The sequence below is a fragment of the Lygodium microphyllum genome, chromosome 19 (assembly GCF_053477565.2).
Source record: "Lygodium microphyllum isolate KBCC chromosome 19, Lygodium_microphyllum_v1.1.10, whole genome shotgun sequence".
Taxonomy (NCBI): domain Eukaryota; kingdom Viridiplantae; phylum Streptophyta; class Polypodiopsida; order Schizaeales; family Lygodiaceae; genus Lygodium; species Lygodium microphyllum.
This window is the reverse complement of record NC_141153.1, coordinates 74054957-74072239: the sequence shown is the minus strand read 5'-3', so window position 1 is coordinate 74072239 and position 17283 is coordinate 74054957. Positions and strand designations below refer to the sequence as shown.

Here is a 17283-nt window from a genome sequence, read left to right as displayed (position 1 = left end):
TAGAAGGCTCGGATGTGTTAGCTCCATCCTTCGCTCCTGGCCGAAGGTGAGGGTACTTCTTCCAACATTTCTCCTCTGGATGTGTCCCCTTCCCACAGTATGGGCATTTAGGCTTCTCCGAGTCGGAGTCAGAACCTGAAGAACTCTCCTGTCTTTTAGCCTGTGACTTCCCTTTCTTTTGTGTCCCCCCTCTCGAACCTGCAACAAAATCTTTGATGGAGGTGGATCCACTGGCTACCTCTTTGGCGCGCTCATCATGCTCCAAAACAAGCGGGGCAAGCTCCTCCCATAGAAGCTTCTCACGGGTCCTCGATGTAAGAAGGCCGGTGTAGAAGACATCAAAACGGAGAGATGGCAGCTGAGTCAAAAGAATCATGGCCATATCCTCGGAAGAGATCATGCTGTCAAGGGACGCAAGCTCATCCCTCATGTCCTCCAACCTGTTGATATGATCCTTCATGGAAAAAGAATCATCAACAACGAGCATCCGTAATTTCTTCTCGAGAGTAATCCGATGGGCAAAAGTCTTCTGATGGTACAAAGAAGCAAGCTTTGTCCACACTTCCGCTGCTTTCCGCAACCTGCGCACATGCACTAGGACAGAATCCTGTAAGCTCATAAAGAGGAAAGATCGAGCTCGTGAGTTGAGCCGATCCCATAAGGCCGCACGATCCATCGATGATCCAACAGTGGGATCCTCCACTGGACGGGAAATAGGGTGGGTAACAAACTCCCAAAGATCGAAGGTATCAAGGATACACTGCACCTTACACGACCAAAGCGAGTAGTTGGAACCATCAAGCCGATCTTCTTTGGGCAAAGAAGAAAGTACGGGCACCTGTATAGAGGGTGCCATGGAAGGCATATGAAGACCAGCAGAACGAGCCTTCTGTGAAACATGGAGAGAACGGGGAATAGAGGAATCTCGGTCAAATGGGCTAGGTGACCTCCAGTCGTCGCATGAACAAGCACGAAAGTCTCTCCGTCTCTCAGAGGAAGGAATAGAGACCTCATCCTCTGAATCAGCAAAGAACTAGTGATAAGATATCTTCGTATATATCTGCAATCACCAAACAATCTGCAACCAACAGACAGTCAAGATGGAGCCGCCTATGTCAAAAAAGACCCAGAAGATGCTGTCGCCTGCAAGAGGAGAGAGAAAATGCCGCCGCTTGGAGAAAAAAGCTGTCGCCTATCCTCCAGATTGCTGATGTTGACCACCTCCTGTTGGCTGCGTTTGATGAAAACGCAGGCTGCAAACACCTAGAAAACTGTCGCCTATTCCTCCTGATGCTGCAAAACAACAAAACACAGGTATGGAAGGCTACATTTCAGCCTGGACAGCACCGCCAAGGGCTAGAAAGAAGGGAAGAAAGGCTGCACTTGATGGTGTCCTCCTCTGCAATGGAAGCTCTCCTCTGTGCTCTCAGTTAGGCTCTGATACCATGTGAGAGTGCGCAACGGAAGAAGAAACACGAACACAGAGGGAGAGAGAGAGAGAAAAAGCAAAAAATGAAGGAAGAAAATCTGCACTGACTGTAATGAATGCTGAATACAAAACTGTGGACTGATCAGTCCTTGCATGCAGCCCGAAGCGTCAGTGAGGGCACCAGGTCAAGCTGATGATGACGGCAGCACTGAAGACGGAGGAAGATGACGGAGTCGGAGTGTGCACCTGCCAAAGGAGGGAAGATGATAATACAACTGACTGCCAAGTGGGAAATGGCTATAAATAGCCAAAAAACCCAAAAACTGGCCGACCTGAAATTTGAGGCCATAAATATGTCCGACCAGCATTTAATGCTGGTAAAAATGCCAGGAATGCTCAGAAAAATCCCGGAAAGGGTGGACAATGTTCGGTAGGTGAGGCAGGCTGAAGAATGTAGAAACTGCCCCGGGGAATGCACATTAAATCCCGACTAGAGGAGAAAATGCATTGAAATGCAATAAACTGAGTGCTCTAGAATGAGCTACATCCTCCGTCAAAACAAGTGATAGACAAGTCAGAGCTCCTAAAGTCCTTGTCTGACTCAGACTGAGGCTCACAGGTAGGAGATGACAAGGCATGACAAACATGACTGCTAACAACTGGAAATGATCAGTCAACTATTGCCCATGAAAATGAGCCATTACATGTGCAGGAACAGCCAAGACAGCAAGCTGTTAATGCCGATTTGTAGGCTGAAATGCCAGGACAGCATGCTGAAAATGGAAATTTGCAGGAACAGCCAGCAAACAATGACCATTGGGTTAGGAGATCCTCTAGGGCTGCTAGACAACCTGACAGGTTTGTTCCTGGTGCAATTAATGTGGTTAATTATGTCATGTTGACAGACTGTGGTGAACCGACTTGCTTCAAGGAAGCAATGGACAGACAGGACAGCAAGAAATGGTATAAAGCCATGTTGTCAGAGATGCAATCCCATGAGAAAAATGGCACTTGGGATTTGGTGCAGTTGCCTAAAGGGTAGAAAACACTTCCATGCAAATGGGTTTACAATATGAAGGTTACTTTTGGTTCCTTGCCAAAGTAGAAAGCAAGATTGGTTGCGAAGGGGTACAACAGGAACATGGAGTTGACTTTGATGAGATCCTCTCTCCTATAGTCAAGATGACTACATTGAGAACCATTTTGGGCTTGGTTGCAACTGAAGATCTAGAGCTCATACAAATGGATGTAAAGACTGCATTCTTACATGGTGATTTGAATGAAGACATATATATGCAGCAGCCTGAAGGATTTGTGGCAAAAGTGAAAGAGAAGATGGTATGTAAACTCAAAAGGAGTTTGTATGGGCTGAAACAAGCACCAAGAGAATGGTATCATAAGTTTGATCCATTTATGCACTCTTAAGGTTTTCATAGAAGTCAAGCGGATCACTGCTTGTACACCAAGAAGGCAGCTTGTACACCAAGAAGGCAGCAGATGGCAGCCTGATTATCTTGGTTTTATATGTTGATGGCATGTTGATAGCTGGCAGGGATACTCATGCCTTGGAATCACTGAAGCAAAGTCTTCATGGCAGCTTTGACATGAAGGATCTTGGGATGCAAATCACATTCTTTGTATGCGAATACTCAGAGATAGATCAAAAGGCTTACTCTATCTATCTCAGCAGGAGTAGATCTCCAAAGTTTTGCAACATTTCAATATGGAGAGAGGGAAAACAATTGGGGTTCCATTACCTCCATATGTGAAACTTAGTGCAGAGGACAGCCCTACATCTGATGATAAGAAGGCTGAAATGGCCAAGATACCATATGCTTCAGCTGTTGGCAATTTGATGTATACTATGATAGCTACACGTCCTGACATTGCCTTTGCAGTGGGAGTGGTTAGCAGATACATGGCAACCCCTCGCAAGAAGCATTGGGATGCAGTGAAAGATATTATGAGTACCTCAAAGGCACAAAGGAGTTGTGCATCTGCTTTGGAAAGCAGAAGGCATCTGTTGTTGGCTTTACGGATGCAGACTATGCTGGTCATGCGGACTGCAAGAAGTCCACTTCTGGGTATGTGTTTACTTTCACAGGAGGAGCAATCTCTTGGATCTCCAGGCTACAAAAGTGTGTTGCATTGTCTACTACAGAGGCAGAGTATGTGGCTACCACTGAGACATGCAAGGAGGCTTTATGGCTTTCACGTCTGGTGGGAGAGCTTGGCATCACAGAGTTACCTATTCTCCATTGTGATAGTCAGAGTGCTATCATGCTAGCACGGAATCCTGTCTTTCATGCAAAGACAAAGCACATACAGGTGAAGTACCACTTCATTAGAGATGTACTTAACAGCAAAAGCATTGAGCTTGTCAAAGTGCATACAGATGATAACCCTGCAGACCTTCTCACAAAGGGTCTTCCAACAGAGCGGTTTGCTCATTGCCGACAGATGATGGGAGTTGCATAGATATATGTATTTCAGCTTTGTACATACCTAGACTTAGCTGATTCTTTTTTCTCCTCTTAAGGCACATTGCCTTTAGGTGGGAGATTGTTGGGAATAAAGGCCCCGTGCCTTTAAATGTGCTCGGGTGTGAACGCACTCTTAGCACTTGTACTTACACATAGATATCTATCTAAAAACCTAAAGGTACACTCTTGTCATTGTACCTAGAAACGTGCTCACTCTCTACTCTGCTCGCTCTCGCACTCTCTGTCTCTCATTGCACGTAGGACACTATCTCGATCGTCGTGCTCAATCGGTCCCTACATAAAGGGGGGCTAGGAGCTGAAGAATCTGCAAGTAGGTCAAAAGCGGGTAGTATAACAAGCTCAGTAGGCACAATCTCCAATGATGTGGAAGGAGGAATCCGGTGTAGAGAACTGCACCATATCCCTCTTGTCAAAGATGACAACCCTCCTAACGATCATCTTATTCGTATGAGGATCGAGCAAACGGTAGGCTTTTGCTTCGGAGGAATATCCGACAAAGATAAGGAGATCAATTCAAGGAGTGAGCTTTTCTATTTTATCATCAGGTATATGTGTGTGTATGCACGGCATTCGAAGACTCTGAAGTGGGATATGACAGGCTCAAAGCTAAAGAATGCCTCGTACGGAGTCTTTTTAGGAAGAGCCGCAATCGGGGCAAGCACTAGTTGAGGATGTACACCATAGTGTTGGCAGTCTCAACTCAAAGATGCTCAGGAAGCTCTGTTGTGAATAGCATAGAGCGTGCCATTTCCATGACTATCCAGTTCCTACACTCTACGACTCCATTCTGAGAGGGGGAGTTGACAGAGGTGAGTTGGCAAGAGATGCCATGTTGCTGTAGAAACTCGGAAAACTCGCGGGAGATCAACTCACCACCACTATCACTCCTCATGCAACCAACATGACGACCCGTCTGGTTATAAACCAGCAACACCCAAGGAGAGAAATATGTGAAAGCATCGGACTTATGCTTAAGAAAATACACCCACAAGTATCTTGAATAATCATCTACTATCAAAAAAAAATACAACGCACTATTTAAGGCAGCAGTGGATGTGGGCCCACAAAGATCGATGTGAATCGATCTAAGAGGTGCCTTAGCTCTATGTGTAGACTGCTAAGGGAATGGGATACACTGCTGCTTTCCAAGCTAACATGCTTTATAGACATCTCGAGTTAGCTTCAAGCGAGAAAGGCCCTTAACCATCTCATGGCGAGACAACTCATAAAGAGAATCATAGCCAAGATGCCCTAGGCAGAAACGCCAAAGATGCTCAATTTTTGTAGGCTCCCAAGATGTAGCTAATGCCTAGAAGCTATGGAACACGGAGCCCTTGTCTGTCAACTTAGTAAGAAAATAGGTCATGGTATAGATCATCAGGCTATGTCTCACCGCGAGCAATCACTAAACTAGTTTGAGAGTCAAGGACCTCGACTGTGGTCGCTGTAAAGAAAACTGTTCAACCCATCTAACAAAGCTGCTGAAGAGATAACAAGTTCAATCACCCCAAGCTAAGAGACATGGTATACATTGTGCAATGAAGCCAAATCCGGATCCCTATCAGTGGGAAAACTGGCCTAACCTTGAGCCTAGATCTCAACCAAGGAGTTGTTTCCTACCCAGACCCACCCGGCTATAGGGGCTCAGGTATGGAAGATATCCTCAATAGAAGTCATATGATATGTAGCTCCACTGTCCACAATCCAAACAGGTGCTGATGTGCTCGACTGTGACAAGTGGGCCTCTGTGGTAACCTCGTCGGGAAGCAACTCATAGATGTAGACAAGACTCATATCAAATGTCTCTACGGAGACAATGTGAACCTCTACAGACGAGTCAAACAAGCCCTCTAGAGTTGAGAACATTGTCAACTGAGATGATTGACCAATGGCAGTGCGAGTCTGACCTTTCCACTGCCCCTTACCATCACCTTGCCTCCCCTGATGGAGGTTGCCCGACTAAGGGGCGAGGGTCTGTGACTTGGGTTTTAATGATGTGACTCTTGCCTTTGATCGACACTTGTCGTCAAAAATGGCCAACCTTTTGACAATGTTGACAATACCTATTCTTCTTAGGTACATTCTGCCACTCAGGTTTGAGTTGAGACTAGGAGTTTCCTTGTGATTTTCCTACTTATTTTCTATTTTGATTTTGATTTTGATTTTGACGCAATAGTTGACACTCAAATTCATAGAACGTAGGTAAATTGGACAGAGAAACCACTTGCAGCACAAAATTAAAGTATTTATGCAACTGCTTATTAAGAAACGATGTGACATGATCGTCAAAGGACTTAGGAGTCCCTGTAGTGGAGAATTCAGCAAGGAGAAGCCGATACTCAGCCAACTTGACTTTCAGTCATCCAGGTCAAAGATTTTAAAGTTTTGAAGCTCATGGTCAAGATTTATACGACGGGTGATATCCTGAGCCACATAGCAATCAATCAAGTGTGCCGATAGCTCTGACACTAAGTCAAAATGCTGAAGCTAAGAATGAAACTCGGGCAATAAGCCATGCATCAGCTCGACAATAGCGGAGGCATTCCTAGCCTTCCAAGAGCGTACAACCTCATACGGAACAAGCGTGGGATCAGGTTGAGGTTCCAACCCATGCACAAGATCCCATAGGTTCTGTGAGTCAAGGACATGTCTCATCAAGTTCGACCAAGTTGTAAAGTTTAACCCGTTAAAACAAGTCTTATCATTGAATGCATAGTTGGCGGAAGATAAGGTAGAACCATGAGGTGTCGAGAATGTGGCATAAGATGGATGTGGAGGATAAAATGGTGATAGTGGTGGTGGTAGGGTGTTTGATAAGGAGGAGGAGAGGGAAGAGATGGGTAGGCAAAAATAGAGTATGAGTGTCCAATGAGTGCCGATTGATACCGAGGCACTGAAACATGAATGTTTCCATAAGGTGCCAATGGAGGTGGAGACACTGGGACATGTAAGCCCTGTCCAAATGTCAGCTGGACACGCATAATAACCAGAGGGTCCACTAGGTAATGCTATGGAGGCAAACTGTGGCACCAACTAATCCACACTCAAGAGAGATTGGGGAGAATGCCCAAGCTCCAATGATCCTGAAAGTGCGTAAGGAAAAGGGAGAATACCACCTAGCTGAGGAAGAGATGAGGTCCTAACGGTTGTGCCTAAGTTTGAAAAACCCTTTAGTGTGGTGAATGAAAACAAATGTGATCCTACATGAGGTACAATATACGTTGCACTTAATGGAGGCTGAAAGGATGTGGCGGCAGAATAAGAGGGTGAGATGGGAGGGAGATCAAATGGATTTGTGATAGGTGTAGATGTGGAAAATAATGTGCATTCCTTTTGTCCATTAAATGCATTAAATTGAAATGATGATGATAAAGATGCACCTACTTTATTTTGACATTTGAAAACAAAATTGTTTGAAGGAAAAGAAGAGAAATGAGTACTCACAGTTTCTTGTTTCAACTGCTTATCTAGTCTTGAGTTCATAAAGAAATATTTGTCTTCCTCATTACTCATAAACCAGAAATTGTTTTACATACATCCTTCATCATGAAAATCATCCATACCAATAGGAGAAGGGGAATCATCATTAACACAATCTGAAATGCTAAACATACCTGGTACCGAAGAGAATAAGTATGAAGATAATGGAGTATACTCTATACTAGTTTCCACTTGTGGATGGCCAGTCCTAAGTGGAGATTCTGCCCTTCCTGCATGGTCAGTAGATTGATACACTGAATCTAAAGGGTGAAATTGAGACTTACCTTCTATCTGCTGCTAGGCTCTATGCATCAAAATGAGATCGTACTCAACTGCAATGATCTCGTAAGGTCGTGGAACTCCATAGTAGTCCAATGTCTGTCCCCGACCATGTTGGGAGCTTGTGAAGCAAGCTGTGAGGCCCATTCCAACTCGTTCCTCTCGATGGATTTAGCTCAGATGTGAAAAAGTGGTGCGGAAGTAGTATTCGAAGTCATCTAGTCTTCTGTTATCTGCTTCTTGTGTAGAGCTTTCAAAGCAAAGCTTAGGTTCCTCTCAGAGAACTCGACTCTGATACCATGTGAAGAAAATACCCTAACACAGAAACACAAATAACACAGTACGACAAAGCACAGACTGATAGAAAAACACAACTAGGATTAGAGTAACTCAGAGACAATGAACAAAGAGAATAAATGAAATGATATGACTATTGTGTCAGAGTGAAGCAATGTGGAAGTGAATAGAGTGAACGGAGAGAGAAGAGAGAAAGTGAAAGAGACAGTGAAACGCAGAAAATCTGCAGGAAAGAATGCTATATAAGGATGCAAGATTATACACGAGTGCAGAGAGAATATCTGTGTATGTCTCTGCTTTGAGGACCTCAATCTCCGTCAGCACGAGTGTTGTCTCCGTCACCAACAAGCTGAAATCTGTCAGATACAAGTGATGAAGTTTACTGGAAACTCAGCCTTTTAAAGACTAAAAAGAATGCCTCAAAAAATGCCCTAAATAGGTAGGTCGGTCGGCTTGCATCCGACTGCAATCGGACAAAAAGTCCCGACTGCTGCCACATGGCACTGCTGATGTGGCAAGGAGCTGACTCCTAACACCCCCTCTCACATCCTGGACAAGGCAGCAAATGTGGAGATTTGGAATGTCGATGAAGCAAAGCCTGGGAAAGTGCCTTCGTAAACAAATCTACAAGATTGTCTTCAATCTTACAATACTCCACATCAATGGTCGCATCTAGAAGATTCTCCCTGATGAAGTGATACTAGATCTCTAATGTGCTTCGTCCAGGCATCGAATACGGGATTCCGTGCCAAGGCAATGCAACTCTCATTGTCGCACTGCAAGATAGTAGGACGAGTCTGGGGGCAACCAAGCTCCTCCAACCACCACCGAAGCCACATAGCCTCACGTGGTAGAAGGCGCAGCCCGATACCTTGCCTCAGTCGAAGATAGAGCTACCGTGGACTGCTTGCTACTCCAAGAGAGAGCACCAGCACCCAAGGTAAAACAATAACCTATAGTAGACCGCCTATGATCCACATCGCCAGCCCAATCTAAATCACTCCAACCTGCAAGAACAAGATCAGCAGCACATGTACCTGGTGGATAATGAATCCCTAAGTCGAAGGTCCCCCTCAGATATCGTAGTATCCTCTAAGCAGCCTGTCAATGCACCTACTGAGGCGCACTCATGAACCCAGTCAAGAGACCTACAGCAAAACATAGATCAACCCATGTGTTGAGGAGCCAAATCAATGAGCCAATCAACTGACGATAGGGTGTAGCATCCGCCAAAGGATAATCTGCATGTCAAGTGGCCTTCCAATTCGGATCCATAGGAGTAGAAATGGACCGACAATCCTCCATCTCAAAAGTCATCAAGAGCTTCTATACATATCTCTACTAAGAGTTGAAAATCCCCCTCTGACACTGAAAAATATCATGGCCCAAAAAGAAATGGAGAAGTCTGAAATCCGTCATCTCGAACTTCTGATGTAGGGCTGCCTTCGTCTCTTTGACCTTCTAGGTATGAGCACCTGTAATAATCAAGTCGTCAACATACAGAACAAACAATACACGACCTCCCTTGGAAGTGTGCACATAAAGCTGCGGATCAGCCCAACAACGCTGATACCCCAACTTAGCTTGGAGAAACGAGTCAATCTTCTCGTTCTAAGCACATGGAGCCTGCTTTAGGCCATGCATGGCCTTCTTTAACCTGTAAACCTGCCCATCTGAAGAACCAAATCCAGGAGGCTGCTCTACATAGATCTCCTCCTTCAAATCACCATTCAAGAAGGCCGACTTCACATCCAACTAAAAAACAGGCCATCTCCTATGGCCAGCCAAGGCAAAAACAGTACAAATAGTCGCCATGCGAGCTATAGGGGCAAAGGTATCACGGAAGTCAACACCTGGGCGCCGCGCAAAACCTTTAGTAACAAGGTGAGCCTTGTGCTTATCCAAGGAGCCATCACTTGGTACTTGGTCTTGAAGACCCATTTGACACCAATCACTTTCTTATGAGAGAGATGAGGCACAAGGAACCAAGTGTCATTCCACTTAATAGCCTCCAACTCAGCTTCCATCGCCTTCCGCCAATGATCAGATTGTAAAGCCGCCTTCACTGATGTAGACTCTCTATCCTGCATAACACGGGACATCAAACAGTAGTTACAGCAAACAAGCTCCGTAGTATGTGCTTGGTACCTCCGTGACCTCCGCGCTCCATCTTGCGATTCCCACTCCTCAGTCCTTAGGGACCCCCTCGATCCCTGAATCTCAAAGGGTGTCATGGGCCCAACGAGGAGGCCGAATCTCTCCTCGACACTCTCCATCCACTGAAGACTCCGGTACATCCACCAACAGGATCTCCACTGGGGTGGCCAGTGGAAGAAAAAACTAGGAATCTGAATAAGAATCGCCATCAAGGGGCTCATGCTCAAAAGGAACTGTCTTGGGAACCTAACTCTCCCCTGGATCTCCAAGTACGGGGTGCTCCTCACCCCCCTTTGTGGCCGGAACTTCCACGAACCGCACATCTCGGCTTGTGTAGACATCCCACTTTACAGGATTGTACAAGCGATAACCTTGGGACTAGGAGCTATAGCCAACAAAGACCTAGTCGTCGGAAAGCCGCCTCAAACTTGTCACGTTGCGTCTTCGAGATGTGCACATAGGCATCATCACACTCAAAGATCCTAAAATAAGAGACATCATGCTTAGTCCCAAAGTAGGCCTCAAAAGGTGTCATCCTGTCAAATGGCTGAAGTGGGAGATTGATTTAGGATGTGGATTGTTGTAGCCACTGCCTCGGCCCACAGAAACTGATGTGTCTGTCGATGCTCCATCATGGTGCGCACCATCTCGATCACACTTCAATTCTTCCACTCCAAAATGCCATTCTCTTGAGGAGTATTGGTATTAGCAAACTCCTGATGAAAACCCCTATCTGCACAAAAACAAGCAAACTCATTAGAAACAAATTCACCACCCTTGTTTGATGCAAGGTCTTCAATCTCTGGCTAAATCGGTTCTCCTCGAAGAGAAGCCAATCCTTGAAGTGGGAGAAAGCCTCCGACTTCAACGTCAAGAAGTAGGCCCATGTCATCCTGTTGTAGTCATCTACGATCAACATGAAGTACAAGCTCCCCTTCAAGGACTCATTCCTCATTGCGCCACAAAGATCTGTAGATACAAGCTCCATAGGTGAAGTACACCTTGAAGCTTTGTTGGGAATCGCATCCCTATGCTGCTTCCCACGAATGCAGGAGACACATGGCTGCTTGCTCACCACTATGTCCGGCAAACCTCGAACAAGAGATCCTTAAGACGCCTTCTAAAGATACACATAGTTCTGATGGCCAAACCGAGCATGCCATAGCTCGAACTGTGTCTAAGAGGTAGGAAGAAGAGAGAGAAGAGCCGAAGAAGACTTCAATTTGTAGATGCCATTCTTCTCATACCCTAAAGAGAAAACCTTCCTCAATCCACGATCAAGAACGCGAACAGCATCACTGTCAAACTCCACCAAGAGACCAAGAGAACAAATCTTATGTACCGAAAGTAAATGATACCCTAAACCTGGCACATGCAACACCTCGAAAATGTGGGTACCGCCACGTCCATCTGGAATCAGTCGCATCTCACCCCGTGCGACAATAGACACAGAAGAGCTGTCTCCTATGAGAATCTGCCCACGCGAGGGTCGCAAATGGGCAACGCCCACTATCGAAGGAGTCCTGTGCCGTGAAGCACCACTGTCCACGATCCACTCTCGAGCCTGGGAAGCTGACATCGCAGCATCACAAGTCTTCGGTGTAGGGCCCTCAATGACCGCTAAGTGTAGAAAAGCAGCTGATGAGACTACAGCCACCGCTCCAAAATCCTTCGTGTCCTTGATGTCCTTCTTATCCTTGTCACGGCAATCGTTCTTCCGATGACCAATCTTACCACAAATATGGCATGTCAATTCTTTCTCTTTGTCCTTCTTAGATTTATTGTCCTCCTTCTTTTGGTCCTTCCCCTTCTTTTGAGAGGCTTGACCAACCAATGCCTCCAATTTGGAAGCATTCTCTCTCTTCAATTGTTCCTCTTGGTCCAAGAACATAGAAACCAACTCTTCCCATCGAAGAGTCAACTCCCGCCCTAAAGCAATGAGAGCGGAATAAAAAGCACAAAATCATGGTGGCAACTAGGACAATAAAGTGATCCCGAAGTGAAGAATACTTATTTACGAACAAGGCCCGCATCTGCACCTCCAAAGAAACCCTCTTCATAAGGGTCATCTAGTTGTACATCTGATCAAGTTCCAACCATATCTCCCAAGCCACTAACAAGTGCTTGATATGGGTTATCACGGCTGTTGTACAAGACAGAAAGAGAAAAGAACGAATCCTGGCATTCAGTTTATCCCAATGAGACTGAGCTTTGGTCAACTCCGTACGAGCACTGGAAGAGAGTTTGGACTCATCTCTCACAAAAGGCCGGTTAATCTCCTCCATCACAAGCTCCCCCAAATCATAAGACTCTAATATGGCCAACATCATCACTCGCCAAATACAATAATTGTCGCCATCAAGGTTCTAATCTAATGGAAGAGCCGATAGGATAGGCACCTTCCAGTCCATGATCGCCTAGAACTCCACATCAATCTCTGTAGACATCTTCACCTACAATGCCTACACAAACGCAAAAGAAACCCCCTCTGATTGTGAAAACATAGCCTGCCAGGGCTCGTCTCCAATTCCCAAACCTTCTTCAGTCGACCACCAGAGGCAATGAAAAGATAAAATCTGCACTTGAAGGCAAAAAACACAATCTTCTTCATTCTCTAACAGCAGAAAAACAGCAACAGCTTCAGCAAATCTTCACTTTTCTCGTACGCCCACTCTCGCCTCAGCCATGTTCTGATGCGCAGCCCACCTGCTTGCACTTGAACACTGACAACGCAACCTTGTGTCGTGCTGAAAACTCCTCTTCAGATAGGTCCACCCTAGATCAGACCCTAGATCAGTCCTTCAATGCTCTGATACTATGTCAGAGTGAAGCAATGCGGAAGCAAATGACCATGACAGAGAGTGAACGGAGAGAGGAGAGAGAGTGAAAGAGTGAAATGCAGAAAATCTGCAGGAAGAAATTTATATAAGGATACAAAATTATACACGGGTGCAGAGAGAACATCTGCGTATGTCTCGCCTTGAGGACCTCGATCTCCGTTAGCCCGAGTGCTGTCTCCGTCACCAACAGGTTGAAATCTATCAAATACAAGTAATGAAGTCTACTGGTAACTCAGCCTTTAAAAGGTTGAAAAGAATGCCCAAAATAGGCAGGTCGGTTAAATGCAACCGACCACAGTTGAGACTGTCCGACTCCTACCACATGGCACGGAGCTTACTCCTAACATATTGAATATATAATGCTCATGTAGCAAACACACTATATAGTGAATAAATACTAAACCTCGAACTAGGATCAGGGCAAGGGTAACGAGCTAGAGAGTGTGTCGTACTCCGAACACATCTCAAATTCCAACAAGGCAGCCTCTGGATGTAGAACACTAGCAAACGCAGCCAAGGAAGGCTGGATCTAATGCAGACAGCAATGCACAAGAGAGAGACTAAAAACGTAGATGAGAAGAGAGAGACTAAAAATGCAGGTGAGGAAAGAAAAAGCAATGAATGTAGCTAGAAGGAGAGAGATAACAACAAACGCAAGCTGGGAGGGGAGAAAATCTGCAACGACAGCTGAGAGGAGAGAGAAATTTGCAAGGTGGCAACTAGGGCCTGCAAACACAGCAGTATGCTGATGTGGCAAGCTATACGACAGCTGGATAACGGACAGCAACAATTGCTTGGCTGGACATATGCAACAAACTGATGACGAACGGCTGGAAACAGGCACCAATGAGTGAAGACTGCAATGGACAGCAGGATTGCGATGTTCTTCGTGAACGGGGTGTGGGTAGCAAGTTGAAAACACCTGAAACTTGCAAAAACAAGATTAGGGTTGAATGGAAGGCAGCATACCTATTCATAGAAAGTTTGGGCCCTCCCAAGTGGGTTTGTGCTTATGGGATACAAACATTCTCTAGGAACGCATTTCTATTTTTAAATAAACAAGGTTTCTTTCTCAATTAAGTATATTTTGGATTTGTTTAAGTGAAGCTAATGCATTTTTAGCTCAAGAGGTGGTCCCTAGAGTATTGTATGTTCCCATCATGTATGTTTTATTGTATTGATAACCCATGATTTGAGAGAGGGTGTTAGCAATGCACATTCATGGGTGTTGGGCGTATTTATTTGTCTTTAGATTGGGCAATTGTATAGGCAATTGAACAATACATTTTAGTTTTGTTTTGTTATCTAAGGTGTTGAGAAACCAAGTGATTCAGTACATTTCCCCCCCTCCATTCCTACTTTTGGTTTCCATTTACATCCCCAAGAAGGCTTTCTGGGCGCCTCCCAAGAGAGTCAAGGTGCCACCCAAGAGACTTTAGTGGGTGGCACTAACATCCCTCATTCTTCATCCCACACATTCATTCCTACTACTCGCTTCCGTATTCTTCTCTCCTTTCTCCATCCTCTCCACTACCATTCACACCCCACGAGGAGGACATTATGGTTCATGCCTTCTATGTCCATCTCCATTTGGCATTTTGCAACCTACATCTAGCATCAGCCGTCATCATCAGGCTTCGCTTGCAACAAATTCAAGCCATTTACAGCAGGTTACACCCTCTTTATCAGCCCTACACCAAATACTTATGTTTTTGTGTTTTCTTCACTCCTAAAGGACTACCCAGCAATCACCTATCTGCAACCACTTACACAGAAAGATCTTCATTAGATATTCTTGTGTTTTTTTCTCTAGTTGGCTACCCAACAGTCACCTTGATAGTAGCCATCATCTTGGAGAGATTCCAACATGTCCTTCATCTCTATCACTCTTGATAGACTGCGTTTCAATCCCTTCACTGTACAAATTCCCTACAGGAGCTGCTACCTAATTCAAACAAGACAATGCAATTATCTTCAAAGCTTCGGGTGTGCTATATCAACTTGATTCACTTAACATGATTCAGCGATCCATCATTCATGTTCTTCTTCTATGATTTCTAAGTTTCTCCTCTCTCGATGTTTGCCGTACACTCTGTGTTTCTCCCCGCAAACCCTATTATCTTTTTGGTTTGCTTTCACAGCAGTCATATTTTGGCATGGTATCAAAGCATGTTTGATATTTTGACATATGGTGGCATCTTGCGGCCTATATGTGAACAACTCCACTCCTCTTTGTATCAAATCACATCACTTGGAGAAGGGGACACTGGAGGCACTGCTGATTGTCACATGTGTTGGTACCTGTGTGGTGTATGCCGAACATTCTTACACTTTGAGATATGGATTCCATTGCATGCTCATCATTCACTCTTTGAGTTCTTTTATTCTTCTATCATTGTTCATTGTGTCAGCATTTATCCTTTTTGTTTCTTGCTTCCATTCATTTGCAATTTCTCACATGGTTTGACCAGAATCAGGTCAGACAATCAGCTTTAAATGGCCAATTGATGCCTGCAAAGATGACTGACTGATGCCACATGGCAGCTGCCTATAAATGGACAATTGAAGCTGAAAGTGACTAGCTGTTGGACACTGAAAAAGGATAAATCTGGGAGGCCTAAGCACAACCACAGCTGGTCAACCTACAGGCTGTCACCACCTTATATGTCAGGATGGACAATTCTGAGAAAGGATGGAAAGGACTGACAGCCATAACAAGTGTCAGAGCTCCAAACATCCTTGTCTAACTCAAACTGAGGCTCACAACCAAAAGATGGACTGGGAGAGAAACATGGGTAAACATGACTGCTAATGTTTGCTGAGTGAATGCATTTATGATTTCCTTAAAAATCAAAGCAGACCTATCATATTGTTTTACATGAATATGTAATGTCTAAGTTCAATGTTGATTATAAGGTAAACAAACTCAAGTTTAATGCCCAAGACCATGCTCAAAAACATAATTAAGTGAAAAATGTTAAAGTAACTGTTATATCCTCTGTAATCCGGCAAAGTGGCCATACCTTTAAGTCTTGTAAGCAGTACATGACTCATCTTTCTGACATGTCTTGATTGATGGGACATCAAAACCATCCTAGAGTGAGTGGTCAAATGATAAAAACCTTTCCGCGACAAATGTACTCCCTTGCAGAGTGCTGATACAGAATTCAAACATATGGTCATGATCTACCAGTGTGAAACAGCATCTGGAACTATAATTATGCATCGTCCCCTCTTTGAAAATCATGCTGATATGTATTAAACTTCTAATGATTCACTCTTAGTTGCACGCCAGAGTTACAGTGCATACATAAAACAATATAGTATACCAAACAATAACCGCTTACATCAACAATAATGCATATATAATTAATAAAGTATGCTACACAAGTGTTTAGAGTACACGCACCATGTGAATATTGCGCGAGTATTAATAAAGTACGTGAGTATTGTGTGAGCATAGAAATATGCACCCCAGATGCTTGTGCACGCATCAACGATGAAGGCATACATATTCAAGTATGCTAAACAAGAAAGAAAATTGATAGGAGCGACTGTACGAATGTAAGAGTATGCGCCCGAGATGCTTGCGCATTGCAAGCAGCAACGAATTCTCGATAGGTAGACACACTGGCCGGAATGGACACGAGCGAGGCAGAGTGTGCTGCCTTGCAGAGGCTGCATTCTTCGGAAGAAACAGCAGAAGACCTGCGAAAGACATGAATGATAACTAGTGTGAGATGATTTTATGCTAATGCATTCAAACGATTGTTATGGATTCTTTGGAAGAAAAAGGGCAGAAGGCCTGCATAAGAGATAAAAGATTACTGGTGTGAAATGATTTTATGTTATTGGAATCAAAACGCTGGCTATGGAGTCTCGTCTGGGTGCGACAAGGACGACCTTAAGCTTTGGAAGCTGCTGAGTTTGAGTGGCGCGCGCGATGCCGAAGGCCAGGCGATGGCGCATCGAGAGCATCAGCAGCAGCAGCACCACCACCAGCGACTCTTGTTAAACAATATAACTCGTCTCTCTTCAAACTTTTTCCAATTCACACCCTTCAAGCTTTCATGACAAGAAGGGTGGTATCGCTCCTTTCATTTGGGTTCCAAAGAACATGTTTCTCAAGAAAGTAGCGAAAGCATAAGCTCGTGGCACATGGAACCATGGCCCCCAGCTCAAAAAATAAAAACAAAAATAAAAAAGGGTCAATACAGAATCATTTTAATAGCTTAATAATTTTATTATTAGCATGAGATGTCAGGCCTCTTCGTGGTAAGCGAGTTATCACACATTA

The 17283-nt window shown here is 44.6% G+C and overlaps 1 protein-coding gene across 6 annotated transcripts in view; it reads right to left on the bottom strand.

The window, feature by feature from the left end:
* LOC148020040 (DEAD/DEAH box RNA helicase family protein) overlaps window positions 1-17032 on the bottom strand; it is a 142621-nt gene extending 125589 nt beyond the window's left edge. For 5 of the 6 annotated variants that reach the window (XR_015694922.1, XM_087700309.1, XM_087700312.1 and 2 more), the window contains exons 1-3: window positions 16890-17032; window positions 16547-16694; window positions 16010-16141 (exon numbers count right to left, since the gene is read on the bottom strand). Coding sequence is in view for 5 of the 6 variants with exons in the window: in XM_087700309.1 (XP_087556435.1) it covers window positions 16010-16141; window positions 16547-16694; window positions 16890-16964 (355 nt within the window). In the remaining variant the exon portion in view is untranslated. Of the gene's footprint in view, window positions 1-16009; window positions 16142-16546; window positions 16695-16814 lie in introns of all 6 variants that reach the window. The other variant, XM_087700311.1, reaches the window with a different exon arrangement.
* Between the last annotated feature and the right edge of the window lie 251 nt (window positions 17033-17283).